Source organism: Macaca nemestrina, chromosome 7, assembly GCF_043159975.1.
Source record: "Macaca nemestrina isolate mMacNem1 chromosome 7, mMacNem.hap1, whole genome shotgun sequence".
Taxonomy (NCBI): domain Eukaryota; kingdom Metazoa; phylum Chordata; class Mammalia; order Primates; family Cercopithecidae; genus Macaca; species Macaca nemestrina.
In genome coordinates, this window is record NC_092131.1 from 33,385,666 (window position 1) to 33,399,367 (window position 13,702).

The 13,702-nt window shown below is 53.6% G+C and overlaps 1 protein-coding gene across 4 annotated transcripts in view; it reads left to right on the plus strand.

The window, feature by feature from the left end:
* LOC105495791 (latent transforming growth factor beta binding protein 2) overlaps positions 1 to 13,702 on the plus strand; it is a 158,971-nt gene that overhangs the window by 137,216 nt on the left and 8,053 nt on the right. For 3 of the 4 annotated variants that reach the window (XM_071099844.1, XM_011765571.2, XM_011765575.3), the window contains 8 exons: positions 4,642 to 4,761; positions 10,216 to 10,335; positions 11,367 to 11,489; positions 11,729 to 11,854; positions 12,202 to 12,327; positions 12,613 to 12,735; positions 12,836 to 12,961; positions 13,425 to 13,547. In XM_071099844.1, coding sequence (XP_070955945.1) covers positions 4,642 to 4,761; positions 10,216 to 10,335; positions 11,367 to 11,489; positions 11,729 to 11,854; positions 12,202 to 12,327; positions 12,613 to 12,735; positions 12,836 to 12,961; positions 13,425 to 13,547 — 987 coding nt within the window. The remainder of the gene's footprint in view (positions 1 to 4,641; positions 4,762 to 10,215; positions 10,336 to 11,366; positions 11,490 to 11,728; positions 11,855 to 12,201; positions 12,328 to 12,612; positions 12,736 to 12,835; positions 12,962 to 13,424; positions 13,548 to 13,702) is intronic. The other variant, XM_011765572.2, reaches the window with a different exon arrangement.

The following is a 13,702-nucleotide window of genomic DNA, read 5'->3' on the forward strand; positions in this document are numbered from 1 at the left end:
TCCGAGTGACAAGGAGCTGGTTTCATTTTAGGGAAGGAGGGAGACCCATGAGGACACCAGGCTGGGACTATTGGCAGACCAGGGAGTAGTGTGCCTTTGAACGAGGAGCACGGGTTCCCAGCAGCTTGGAGACACTTGCAGGGCTTTGAACTTCCCTGGGAAGATGTGGCCCACTGCCAGGGGACCCTTGATAAATACGCTTCCAACTCAAACCCTTTAATGATGCAAAACACCCCACATACATTTTTTTCCACATACATTTTTATGATTAAGTTCACAAATAATATAAGGAGCACTTTCTAAGCAACACCTTAAGATTCATAATCCAGTTGTAAATCCTTCACCTCAAGAGGGGCCCTGCCTGTGCTTGGGGCTCACATGGCTGGTTCTGGCCAGACCCCCAAGGAGGCCAGGGAAGCTGTGTATCCTCCTGCTGCCAGGATCCCCTCGGGTTCTAATCCTCCAAGGGTCCAGTCTACAGAAACCAAAGCCATCCAGGTCCAATCACTTGATTATGGAGGGAAGGGAAGTAGAAGGGGCAGACCTCCTAACTTAACGGAGGAGCGGGAGAATCACGGGCGGTGTTCACTGCGCTCTCATGCGTTGGCACCACCGATGTGCCAGGCAGTGTGCCAAGCTCTGACGATGCTGAGATGAGTGAGGTGTGAATGGTGACACTGTAGGGTTCAGATGAGGAAGCAAGTTCTGTATGAGATTATTTGGGTGCTGGAGCTGGAGCAGATAAAAATAACTACCATCTATTTACTTAGTTACTTACTAACTAACTTACTTACTTATTTATTTATGACAGAGTCTTGCTCTGTCGCCCAGGCTGGAGTGCAGCGGCACAATGTTGGCTCACTGTAACCTCTGCCTCCTGGGTTCACGCCATTCTCCTGCCTCAGCCTCCTGAGTAGCTGGGACTATGGGTGCCCGCCACCACACCAGGCTAATTTTTGTATTTTTAGTAGAGACGGGGTTTTACCATATTGGCCAAGCTGGTCTCGAACTCCTGACCTTGTGAGCCACCTGCCTTGGCCTCCCAAAGTGCTGGGATTACAGGTGTGAGCCACCGCACCTGACCAAGAATAGCTACCGTTTAATGAGCACTTACTATATGCTGGCACTGTCCCACGCATTTTGTTATATGAAGCTCATCATCCCAAATCCATGTTGTGGAAATCCTTAGCCCCATTTAATAGGTTAGCAAACTGAGGCTCAGAGGTGAATTGAAATACCCAGGGGCCTCATACCTAGTGGTGACAGAGCTAGAAACAGAATCAAATCACTCTAGCTCCAAAGCATGGTTTGCTTCCAAAGACACACTCCCCTTACACACAGGGTGTTGGACACCACCATGGAGCATGAATAGGAATGGAGGGAGCAGAGAGTACTCCAGGTAGAGGGAAGCGTCTTTGCAGAGACTTAAATAGTGAACATTGCCTGGCATGCTCTGGGAATAATGATGAATGCAGTGTGACTGAAGCAGGGCTACCTGGAGGAAGAGGCCAGTGTGGGAAATGTCTCGAGTGCCAGGCTGAAGCATTTGGACACTGTCTCACAGGCAGGGGCTGCCAGTAGCAGTCTGTGAGCAGAACGGTGGTGACTGGGTCAGCTGCCTTCCGGGGAGCTGACTCAAGGGGCAGGGCTCAGAACAGGGAGTCAGGAGAGAGGCTAAGGGAAGGGGGCTTCTCTGGGCTCCAGTGGTCTAGGTGGGTGTTGTGGGCCAGAGGCACTGCTCTTTGCAGACCCAGCCTGGGGAGCTGGCCTGGGATAAGCAGCAGCTGCTGCAGGGAATGGTGTCACCAGGACTGGTGCAGACACGGCTTTCTGCTACGTGCCAGCCTGGATGTCCCAGATGTCTCTGCCAGCCCCAACAGCTGGGAGGCGGGAGTTGGGGCTCAAGGCTGGCTCTAAGTGCTTCTCCCAGTGGGGCTTGGCTGCCACTGGAAGAGGCCTTGTCCAGAATAACACCCACCTTCTGAAGTTTCCCAGTCTCATAAAGTAATATCTCATTACTTCAATGATTTGATACTTATACTGATTTATGGATTATTTAAATAATGTATATAATTAATATGTCATTATAATTTATATTATCAATAAGATAAATTGTTTACATATTAAATATCTAAGTAAATGTTTACCAAAACATGTAAGGCTCTCTTCATACATTAGCCTGTGGGTTTCCTCATCTGTAAACTGCTGGCTCCCATTTTTGCTCAGTTTTCCAATAGTGGTTGCTGCTTTTTCCTGGGGCTCTTTAGGAGTCCATTATATATTCTAGATTCTTGGCTGCATTGAGAAATTGCAACGTTCCCATTTTGTCCTCTATCCTTTAAGCTTATCCGCATTTCTTGGAACAGAAATCTTTAATTTTGATGTACTGAAATTCACCATTTTGCCTTATTTGTGTGTGTTTTGGGGGCTTTGTTTAAGAAATCCCTCCATATCCTGAAGTCACAAAGATATTCTCCTGTACCTTAATTGAGTTCTAGTTCTGCCTTTTATGGTATGCTTTGATTCATCTGGAGTCCATCTTTGTATGGCTGTTAAGAATCTGGTCTTTCTCTATTCACGTCTCCATTTTTCTCCATGGAGCGAGGGAGTTTTCCAGCACCATGTATCAGACGGTCGTCCTGGCCTCAGGGGATAATGGTTCCCACACATGACTCTGTCTATAAGTTCCCTTCTCTCTTTCATTGGGATTACGGCTTCTCACAGTGAACACCACTTATTCCAGAATTGCCTGAAGAGTTATAACAACGTTAGTTCCTGGGCCCACCAGTAGAGTAGGATCAGAATCTCTGGCTGTGGACCTAGGAGTGTGCATTTCCCACCTTCTGGCGGAGACTTTGCTGTGCACTGGAGTTTTATGAAGTATTGCTCAAATGAAGACACTGTCCTTGAACAAATGATTATTATTCGATTCTTTCAGTAAGCACTTACTGGGGTTCTGTGCTGGGCACTGGAGATGCTGAGATAGTAAGGCATGTTCCCATTAGGGAAGAAGCAAGTAAATGAACAGGTACACTGAGAGCTGGGCCCTCAGGGGACGCTGGGTTGGAGATGACTGGGAGGCAGTCACGCTGGTGTGTAGGAAGCTGTTCCAGGCAAGGGGACAGTGCGGGCAGAGGCTCAGGAACAGGTCCTGAGGTTAGGCAAGGGTAGGAGAGGTGTGGGCAGCAGGAAACAGATGAGAAGCAGGCTGGGGCCGGTCATGCAAGATCTCACATGCCAGGCTGAGGAGCTGGGATTTTATGGGGTTTAACATTAGGATAATAATAGCTAACATTTCTGCAGTGCTTACCTTATGCCAGGCGGGTGCAGTGCTCAACCCTTCACCTGGATTATTGTATTTAATCTGCACAAGGACTCTGTAAAGTGTTTGTGTCAGTCCCAGTTTAAGGGGGAGAGTGGGAAGGTGAGGCCTTGATTAATTTGACTGTGGGGACAGGGGATGGGGACCCAGAGGACCAATAGGTGATGCTTTAAACCAGTCCTTGAAATGGGGGCAGGGATTTGCTGGCCATCGTGAGGAAAGAGACTCCAGGTGGAAGCATTTGTGTGAACAAAGGCTTGGAGGTTGGACCACTGAAATCCGCAATAGCTGAGGCTATACCAAGGGACTTGTGTGAATTAGCAAATACAGCAGAGCTGGGCCAGGTGGCAAAGGCCTTGTGAGCCAGGCTGCAAGCAGAACTGGAGGTAGCAGGGGTCTCTGGTAGGAGTTTAAGCAGGGGAGGGGCGTAAGTGGGGTTGGGCTTTAGAGCCATGGTGGGACACCAACATACTTTGGAAAAATGACAGAAACCACACCCTACAGATCCATGGTTACCTAAAATGCAATCCCTCACTGGCTGCTTGGTTCCTAACCTTTAAGAAGGTCCTTAGGAAGGACTCTAGGAGTCCAGGCACAGTGGTTCATGCCTATAATCCCAGCACTTTGGGACGCTGAGGAGGGTGGATCATTTGAGGTCAGGAGTTCAAGACCAGCCTGGTCAACATAGTGAAACCTCATCTCTACTAAAAATACAAAAAATTAGCTGAGTGTGGTGGCAGGCACTTGTAATCCCAGCTACTCAGGAGGCTGAGGCAGGAGAATAGCTTGAACCAGTGAGGTGGGGGTTGCAGTGAGCCAGAGGTTGCAGAGAGTCAAGATTGCGCCATTGCACTCCAGCCTGGGCAACAAGAGCGAAACTCTGTCTCAATCAATCAATCAATCGATGAAGGAAGGAAGGACGGACTCCAGGAGCATACCCAAAGGGGATATAGTGGGGCCAGGAGCAGGGTGGGAGTCCTTTTGGCCTCCGAAGGTATACCATATGGACTGCTACCCCACCTCCAGACCAGCCCTTGCATGAGGGTGAGGAAACAGCTGTAAGGATCCCCATGGGTCCCCAGAGTAGCCTCCCCTGAGAGAAAGGAACTCAGGGTTATGAGGGCCCTGAGCTAGTTAATTTCAGACTGGGCCCAGGAGCCCCTCCAGCCAATTGTGGCTGCAGCAAGCATGCCTTCCCTGCCCAGGCCTCAGCATGGCATCCTTTGTCCTTGGCCTCTAGAAGGAATGCTCCAGGACCCCGCCCCCTCCACCATCCTCCAGGGCTGGCGGTGACTCAGGGCTTTTCTGTGTGTTCACAGATATCAATGAGTGTGAGCAGCCAGGGGTGTGCAGCGGGGGGCAGTGCACCAACACCGAGGGCTCATACCACTGCGAGTGTGATCAGGGCTACATCATGGTCAGGAAAGGACACTGCCAAGGTAAGGAACGGGAAGGAGGGAGGCGCCCTGCCACCCCACTACCCACCTCTCCCTCCCCAAACACTGCCCACCACCAACACGCCTTCTAGCTTGTCCCTGCCCCGGCCCCTTGATGCTGAGCCCACGCCTATGGACAGAGACACGTATGGGAATTTCTGAGCCCTTCCATCCCCTCAGTGATATTCTGGCATCCTGTCTGCCAGCTGCAGCAGGGGAGCATGAACAGCTTTATCCACATGACACCTTAGGAACATCTCTGTAACCTCTGCCCTCTTGCCTTGAAAAATGTGCTCTCCTCATGGGGCAGAGGAAGAGTCGGTGTGTCTGGGAGTGTCAGCCTTCTTGTTAAGCTTGTTAGATTGTGAGCTCCTGAGGGCTGGGCCATATCTTTAGATGGCCCATGCATGGACACCTGATAAGTACCCAACAAATGCTAAAGGGAGGAAGGAAGGAAGAAAGGGAGGAAAGGAGGGAGGGAGGAAGGGACCCCAGATCCTTCTCTTTCCCAGACCCAGCCAAAAGGTGCTGTGACACTGCTAACTGGACTCCTCACAGACCCGCGCCTATCTCATGCCAGCTCTGAAGACCCCTGGCAGCTCTGCTGCCACCACGTCCCTGTCAGGCTGGGGTGTCACAGGCTTGTAGGACACCCAGGGTATATGCTCTCGAGACTGGCTGGGACAGGAAGAAATGAGGGTAAATCCATTCAGGCACAGTCCAAGAAGAACACGGCCCTGGGTCCAAGCTTAGGCTGAGACTCCTCCCAGCCTCTAGGTTTCCCTGGTTGGGACTTGCCTGCTTTCAGAAGGGCCTGGAAGTCAGAGTAAGAGCTTGTGTACTTTGTGAAAGGGCAGCCTCCCTTCCCAATGCCACTACCATGGAAGCAAAGTCCAGAGAAGCAAAGGAGAGAGGTGGCAGCAGGTGTAGGACAGACAGCTCTGCCTTCAGCCCCAGTGTGTCACCTCCCAATGACTCCTTCTTGGTCTTCCCGCTTTAAAACTCAGGCCTACCCATGACCAAAGCCAGAACCCACCTGCCTTGTCCTCCTTAGCACGATGGAGATAAGACAGCCTGGCATCTTCAGGAGAACAGAAAGTGATGGCACCCACCACTGACAGGTGCCTCCTGTGTCCCAGGTGGCTGGGTTAGGTCCTCGATAGATTACCTCATTTAAGCATCACAATGATGCTGTGAATTTGACATTAGACTTTATCAAAAAGAAAAGTAAAATGAGAGGAAATGAACCAAGAGAATACCAGAACATTAAAAACATCAGGTTTAGGCTGGGTGTGGTGGCTCACACCTGTAATTAATCCCAGCACTTTGGGAGGCCGAGGCAGGTGGGTCACTGGAGGTCAGGAGTTCAAGACCAGCCTGGCCAACATGGTGAAACCCCGTCTCTACTAAAAATACAAAAATTAGCCAGGCGTGATGGCACATGCCTGTAATCCTACCTACTTGGGAGGCTGAGGCAGGAGAATCACTTGAACCCAGGATGTGGAGGTTGCAGTGAGCCGAGATCGCACCACTGCACTCCAACCTGGGCAATAGAGTGAGACTCTGTCTCAAAAAAACAAACAAACAAACAAAATCAGATTTATATTAACCAGTCTGTGTTAAGGGCACAGGCTCTGGTGCAGACAGGCTTGGGTTTGGCTTTTGACGCATGTCTGGAAATGGAACTGTAATGCCCATCTCAGAGATGTTTGTGAGCGCTGGATAAGCTAATGTATACAAAGTGCTAGGCACTGTCTGGCACATACAGACCCTGAGTAAGTAGGGGAAACGTTACCGTCAGAGGGTAGTTCTTTTTCATGTCCAGGCTCCCCCATACCCCAGCCCTCTCCTTCCCTTCCCAAGGAAAGGTTCTAGACACACACCTCATCTGGGAGGTCAGGCAGAGTTCCTGGCCCAGGGCAGACACTCTGAGTCTGTTGAAAGAAAGAATGATGTAGCTCGCACACTTCTCCAGGTTTCCATCGGTAACCACAAACCCGGCCCATCACCCTGGGAGCCCAGTCAATTTCCTCTCCCTCTTTCTTCTTCCTCCAACTCAGAAACCACTCTCTCCACTGAAACTGAAAGTCTCTGGTGAAAGGCTGAGTGGTCTGGACAGAGGCCCGTCCAGCAGTCTCAATGGCATTTCCGTCGTACCGGGACTCCAGGTTCCCACAGACAGGGGATAGACTTCCCTGCAGACCGCCAGGGCCTTTCATGTCGCCCAGCCATAACTAAGGTCACCTGAGCTTCTGGCCCCTGCCTGAGTGCCTTCCCCACCCCCACCCCATGCTCTCACAAGCAGCAGAGGTGAATGTCTGTACATTTCCTCATCCAAAGGCTGATCTGTGGTTAGAGAAGCTCCAGGATTCTCCCAGCAAACCGACAGCAGCTTGGCAAGCTGGTCTCTGGAGTGATTGTTTCCATGGGCCCTTTGGGGTCTCTTCAGCAGCCTTATACCAAAAAGACGAAGGGTGAGGTCTGAGGCGTACTCTCCCACTCTTTGGTCAGCAAACGTTTGTTGAGCACCAGCTGTGTCGGCCTTGGGCTGGGAACACAGGAAGAAGACAGATGGCTCCAGGCTTCAAAGACAGAGTATTAAAACCCTCCAAAACACACCATAATCTCAGATTAACATTCACACCCTAGGCCAGGCAGAAAAACTGGAATATTTCTGCATCCAGTGACTGGTTCCAGTCCAGGCACCAAGATGCTGGTGGGATAGCCTCAGGGTAGCTGGTGATAGAAGCTGCTTCATTCAGAATCTTCCTTTGGCTCCTTTGAATTGGCTTGGCTAATGGTTCAGTTATATTCACTTCCATCCAGGAGAGCCCTTCCCTGGCTCAGGTGGAGTCTGAGGGGCTGCTTTCATCTTCTGCCCTCCCCTTCCCGTTCACATGTGATCATCACTGGCTGGGGCTCTGGTCTGAGGAAGGGAACCAGCAGCGGCCTGCCAAGATAGACAAGGTTATGCTGCGTTAACAAACAGCACCTATCTTATTGACATAGCAGCCAAGTTTGTTTGTTTGTTTGTTTGTTTGTTTTTGTTCGTTTGTTTTGAGACAGAGTCTCTTGGCTCACTGCAACCTCCTCCCCGATTGGGTTTAAGCGATTCTCCTGCCTTAGCCTCCTGAGTAGCTGGGACTACAGGTGCCCACCACCATACCCGGCTAATTTTTGTATTTTTAGTGGAGATGGGGTTTCACCATTTTGGCCAGGCTGGTCTTGAATGCCTGACCTCAGGTGATCCGCCCATCTTGGCCTGCCAAAGTGCTGGGATTACAGGCATGAGCCACCACACCCGGCAGCAGCCAAGCTTCTATCTCATCAGTGCCACATGTCCATTAGGGTCAGCTGGAGGCTCTGCCCCATGTTTCCTCATTGGAGATGTAGGCTAAAGGAATAGCCAGTCTCTGTGGAAGAATAAAAGAGCACTCTGGAGCGTTGCACAAATTAAATGGTTTGGTCCATAAAATATCCATATCATACCCACTCACAGTTCATTGGCCCTCACTAGTCCCATGGCCCCACCCAACCACAAGGGACTAGGAGGCACCAGCTTACCATGGTGCAGAAAGTGGAGAGCTGGAATGCCACATGCATCCTAAATGCCCAGCATTAAGACACTACACACACCACCTCCAAGAGATGTGCCCAGCCTGTTTGGGGCAGACAGACTTCAGGGCCCTTTGTTCCTGGCAAACCTTGTCTCCTTCCCACGTTGCCTGATCCCTACAGGAAAGGTCTGAAGACTTCATTTTTCCTGGCATGGATTTAGGAGGAGCTTTGCCTCAATCTCGTTCTCTTCATCCTGGAAGAGGTCATCCAGCATCCCTGAAACAGGGATTGCTGCTTATTCTCAGTGGCTTTGTCCATCCTCCTTCAAGTACCTCGGCCAAGGCCAGCAGGTCATGGCACTGGCCTCTGTCTCTTGGGTGGCCAAAGTTACTCATCTTAGATCCTTTATTTTCTCCATCTCTGTCTTTACAGAAGCCCTTAGAATAGTTAAGATGATATCACCACAACTCAAATAGGGGCTGGGGCACCTACTTGTGGCTGCCCTCTTGCCAGAGATGAGCCTTATCTCAGTGTCCCCAAGATTATATGGGAATTGTGGGACTCTCAATGCAGAGACCCACCTGAAAAACTACCTGTCCTGTGGCGATGTCCCTGTCTTCTGGACCCTCAGGCAGAAACTTTAGGCTTGAGAGGGTCCCAGTCCTCTGGGACAGAGGGCTTTGATGTGTCCTGACTTCTGGAAACCAAACAACCTCGGCGAGTACTCACTTTCACCCTCCCCTTTAGGGTCCATGTCCTCTCCTGCAGTGACAGCTGCTGGCTTTAGTCCCTCTGCAGAAAGCCTGTTTTCGGACCCTAGGCCTGCCTCCCACACTTCCTCCATGGGTGCTGAGTAGGTCTTCCTCTCGGGCAGTAGGACCTCTAAATCTGCATAAGCTGGTATACTTCCTCTAGGAGATGTCATGGGTAATGACAATTACCCATTCAGGAAGAAGAACCCCTCCTCTTTTCTTGGCCAATGGACCTGTTGTGAAGAGTGAGCCAGAGCCTTGATACCGGGCCAGAGGGGCATAATGTCCTCCGGCAGTGCTGACTCAGAGTTCAGACCCTGTGACAGGACCTCCCTCACTCAGTCCAGGTCCCCTGGGTGCCTTGATGATGAAGCCCATGATATGCTAGGTTACATGGGGAAGAGCCCTCTCCACGGCTCCGGGGAGAACTAGCTCCCTCCCCTTCCTGTTGCCACTCTCCCTTCCTGGGTCCCCTCATCCCCTGGGTGTCCAAGTTGGTGTCCAGGCTTACCCCTTCTGGCTGACTTTCCTGGATCTCACCAGAGTGGGTGCCAGGATCCCTACGTGATTCCTGGCTGGAAGAAATGTCTGACAACTCTGCAGCAGAGAAGCTTTGCCAGCTCTACCCTGCAGTCTGCACTCAGCCTCAGGGCTGGTCTTGGCCATATCCAAGATTGGGGCTTCCTCCATGGTCCTCGTTTCCTGGTGCAAGGAAGCCCAAGTTGCCTTCGCTGCCCCTCTGATGATCTATTCTGGAGCCTCTGGCAATCCAGTGAGCTGCTGTGCCAAGCACGTCCCAGTAATGGTCACTGCTTCTAAAGGATTAGGAATTCGCCAGGGGATAGATGAAAGCCCATCCCAAACAGTGGATCCTCTGACCCTCCCACAGCTGGTGGTAACCACAGCCTACTGCACCCACCCAGGGAGTCTCCCTTTCTAATTTTTAAGTTATTCCATCTCCCTCTTTTGTCCCGGACAGTGGGTGAGAGGTGGAGTTGGGAACACAGGGCAGCTGTCATTCTTTCCTAGTTTTTGTCTGTCCATCCCTCTCCCCAACCAAGGGCAGGGACAAGGATTTGCTGTGTCACAGACCTACCCATGTGCTATGTTCCCAGGGATGACCAAGGGAGGGGCTGCTGTTTTGCAGATATCAACGAATGCCGTCACCCCGGTACCTGCCCTGATGGGAGATGCGTCAATTCCCCCGGCTCCTACACTTGTCTGGCCTGTGAGGAGGGCTACCGGGGCCAGAGTGGGAGCTGTGTAGGTGAGGGCTGCTGGCCAAGGCACTGAGCAGGCCATTCGGCCTTGGGACCTCTGGTTGAGCCCACACACAGAGAGGGAAAGAGGTGGGCAGAGGGAGGTGGCTTGGAGGCTGTTGTCCTCCATGATCTAGCTGGGTTCCCAGATGACGCTGGGCACAAGTCACCAGGGCTCTGCCCTCTGAATCAGCTAGGGTGGGGCCCTTTTCTGCTCATTGGCCGTATTCATTCTGGAGTGACTGCCCAAAGTCCCAGCAGCTTCTGTAGCTGGATGCTGTGGTGGAGCGAGGAGCCTAAGGGTCTTAGAATGGGGCCAGGCCCCTCTGCAGTTCCCAGGGAGGAGGGGTCTCCTGTTCTTCTGCACCTCTAAAGCAGCGTCTAAACAGCCCGCCCACCGCACAACGGGGTGCTCCTCCCTCAGAAGGGCAGCAGGTCTGCAGTAGGAGGCGTGTGCTCTTTTCCTGCAGCCCCCTCAGGAAGAAAGGCTCGGGTTCAGAATGCTGGGAGGGACGGAGTGTTGAATAGACGCTTTGAGGCTCTGGAGAGGGCAGACGTTTCCCAGGCCCTTGAGGCTGCCACTCAGCCACCTCGGCATGACTGGCCTCTCTCCACACTGCCCGCCCACCCTCTGAAGCTGCTTGTTGGGTTGGGATCGTGGGTTGTTGGGTTGGCAGGTAGGAGGTCATGTAGGGTTCCTGGCACACACAGTGAGGGGAGTCAAGGGTCTTGGACACATCCTTCCAAGTATCCTCAGATGAGCCAAACCAGCCCCAGGGCTGGGGGACCTGGCCCCCTGCGTGGGTACATGCAGAGTGCTCTGAGTTACTAGATAGGGCTGAAGTGAGCCCGGGGGATAGGACGCCCTGCCCTGCCTAGGTGGGAGGAGGGAACATGGCCTCATGGCCTCCCCCGGGTGGCCTGCAGCCCCTCTGAAGGCTGGTTTCCCGGCCTCATAACTGAGATGCTTGGAGCTTGCCAGCGGGGGCTGCAGCACGGGGAGGAGGCCAGCCCACCATCTAGGACCTCTCTCCCACAGATGTGAATGAGTGTCTGACCCCCGGGGTCTGTGCCCATGGAAAGTGCACCAACCTAGAAGGCTCCTTCAGATGCTCTTGTGAGCAGGGCTATGAGGTCACCTCAGATGAGAAGGGCTGCCAAGGTACAGAGATGCTGAAGTACCCCTTCTCCACAGGCCAATCCAGCTTGTGGCTCCCTCCCCTCTGCACACCACGCTTGGCGCCCTGAATCCACCCCTCGCCTTGCATCCCTATCCACACTGACCTAACACATCCCTGCCCAGACCTGTCCTTCCCCCACCCCTGCCTACCCACCAGTCTCTGGCTGTCCTGGCCTGTCTGTTCTGCAGAGTCCCACACAGAATGCAATGCCCTGTTTCAGATGTGGACGAGTGTGCCAACCGGGCCTCATGCCCCACAGGCCTCTGCCTCAACACAGAGGGCTCCTTCACCTGCTCTGCCTGCGAGAGTGGGTACTGGGTGAATGAAGACGGCACTGCCTGTGAAGGTAACCCTGGGGAGGCAGTGGTGGAAGGGGACAGAATATAGGCAGTCTTACCTCCCGAAGAACACTTCATTTGTCCCCAGTTTGGGGCTGATGTTGAGGGGCTCCAGGCTAGGCTAGAGGACCCCATACATGGACTTGGCCCCAACAAGAGCTTATATTATCATAATCCCCAAGTTCAGAGTGAGGACAGGAAGAAAATCCAGTCACAGAGACAAGAGAGAAGCTGAGGGCAGGGCTGTCCCGGGAGTGTTCCAGGGGCTCAGAAAGGGAGGCCACGGTGAGGTTCCTGCATTGCCCGGGGAGTGGGAGCCCTCCCAGGTCCCTGGGTGAGCACTGTCTGTCTGCAGACCTAGATGAGTGTGCCTTCCCGGGAGTCTGCCCCTCGGGAGTCTGCACCAACACGGCTGGCTCCTTCTCCTGCAAGGACTGTGATGGGGGCTACCGGCCCAGCCCCCTGGGTGACTCCTGTGAAGGTATGAACCTCCATGTGGGAGAGGACACAAATGGGATGCCCCTCTGTCAGGGCCATGGTGAAGCCCAGCAGGTGGGGGGCTGCTGGGGCTGGAGGAGCTGCCATCATCCTGCTCCCCAAGAGTCGCTCATGAGCTTCTCCCAGCTGTGCTGCCTCACGAGGGGATGGTGCCCCTGTGGGTCCAGCTCTGCAGGCAGGTGACAGGTCCTCTGGAAACCTCCCCCTTGGCTCCTGTCCTTGGGAGGTGCTGCCATCGGCTGTCTTCCTCCCCTGTGTGGCCCTGCAGATGTGGATGAGTGTGAAGACCCCCAGGGCAGCTGCCTGGGAGGGGAATGCAAGAACACCGCAGGCTCCTACCAGTGCCTCTGTCCCCAGGGCTTCCAGCTGGCCAATGGCACCCTGTGTGAGGGTGAGTGACCCAGGTCACCCTACTGGGGTTGGGGGGCATGAGTGTGTAGGGAGGCAGGCACATCCCCAGCAGACACCCACTCCCCATCTTTTCCCTGCAGATGTGAACGAATGCATGGGGGAGGAGCACTGCGCACCCCACGGCGAGTGCCTCAACAGCCACGGGTCTTTCTTCTGTCTGTGCGCACCCGGCTTCGTCAGCGCAGAGGGGGGCACCAGCTGCCTGGGTGAGAAGCCAGCGCAGCTACCTCTACCGGCCAGGAGCATGGGCGCTAGAGGCTAAGACTAGAGTAGTGTCCCTTTTAATACCAGTACGGAAAGCAAGTGCTCACGGCCCTGCCCAGGGAGGAGAAGATGGGAGCGAGGAGTGATGTGAGGGAGCCTGGTGCTCAGCGAGGGAGGGACTCAGTCTCTCACCAGGGCCTCCTCACGACGTTGACAGCAGGCAACTCCAAACTCCGAGTGCCACTTCTCCCCTTTACAGAGCTTCAGTTCCAGGAGCCCCCCCTCACCCCCCACCCCCACCCCGGCACCCACCTCCCACAGCCTGGCCTCTGGCTTCCAGCCCTTTCCTACATAAGCCACTCCCTGCCTCTCCTATGGGCTCCTCAGGGCCCAGAGGAAGGTACACAGGACCCTAACAGGGAAGGGACCCATGGCTGGGTCTGCTGACAGCCATCTCTACTGTAGATGTGGACGAGTGTGCCGCCACAGACCCGTGTCTGGGAGGGCACTGTGTCAACACCGAGGGCTCCTTCAACTGTCTGTGTGAGACTGGCTTCCAGCCCTCCCCGGAGAGTGGAGAGTGTGTGGGTAAGGGCTCTGGGGGGAGGGGACAGGGCTCTGCCCATGTCTGCCCAGCTCTACCCTGCCTGGTCCTCAGCTCCCGTGGAGCAGAGCACTTTCCACAGATGCAGTGTCCAACAAATAGTGCATGTATTGAGACTCAGGGCTCAGGGGCTGTCCAA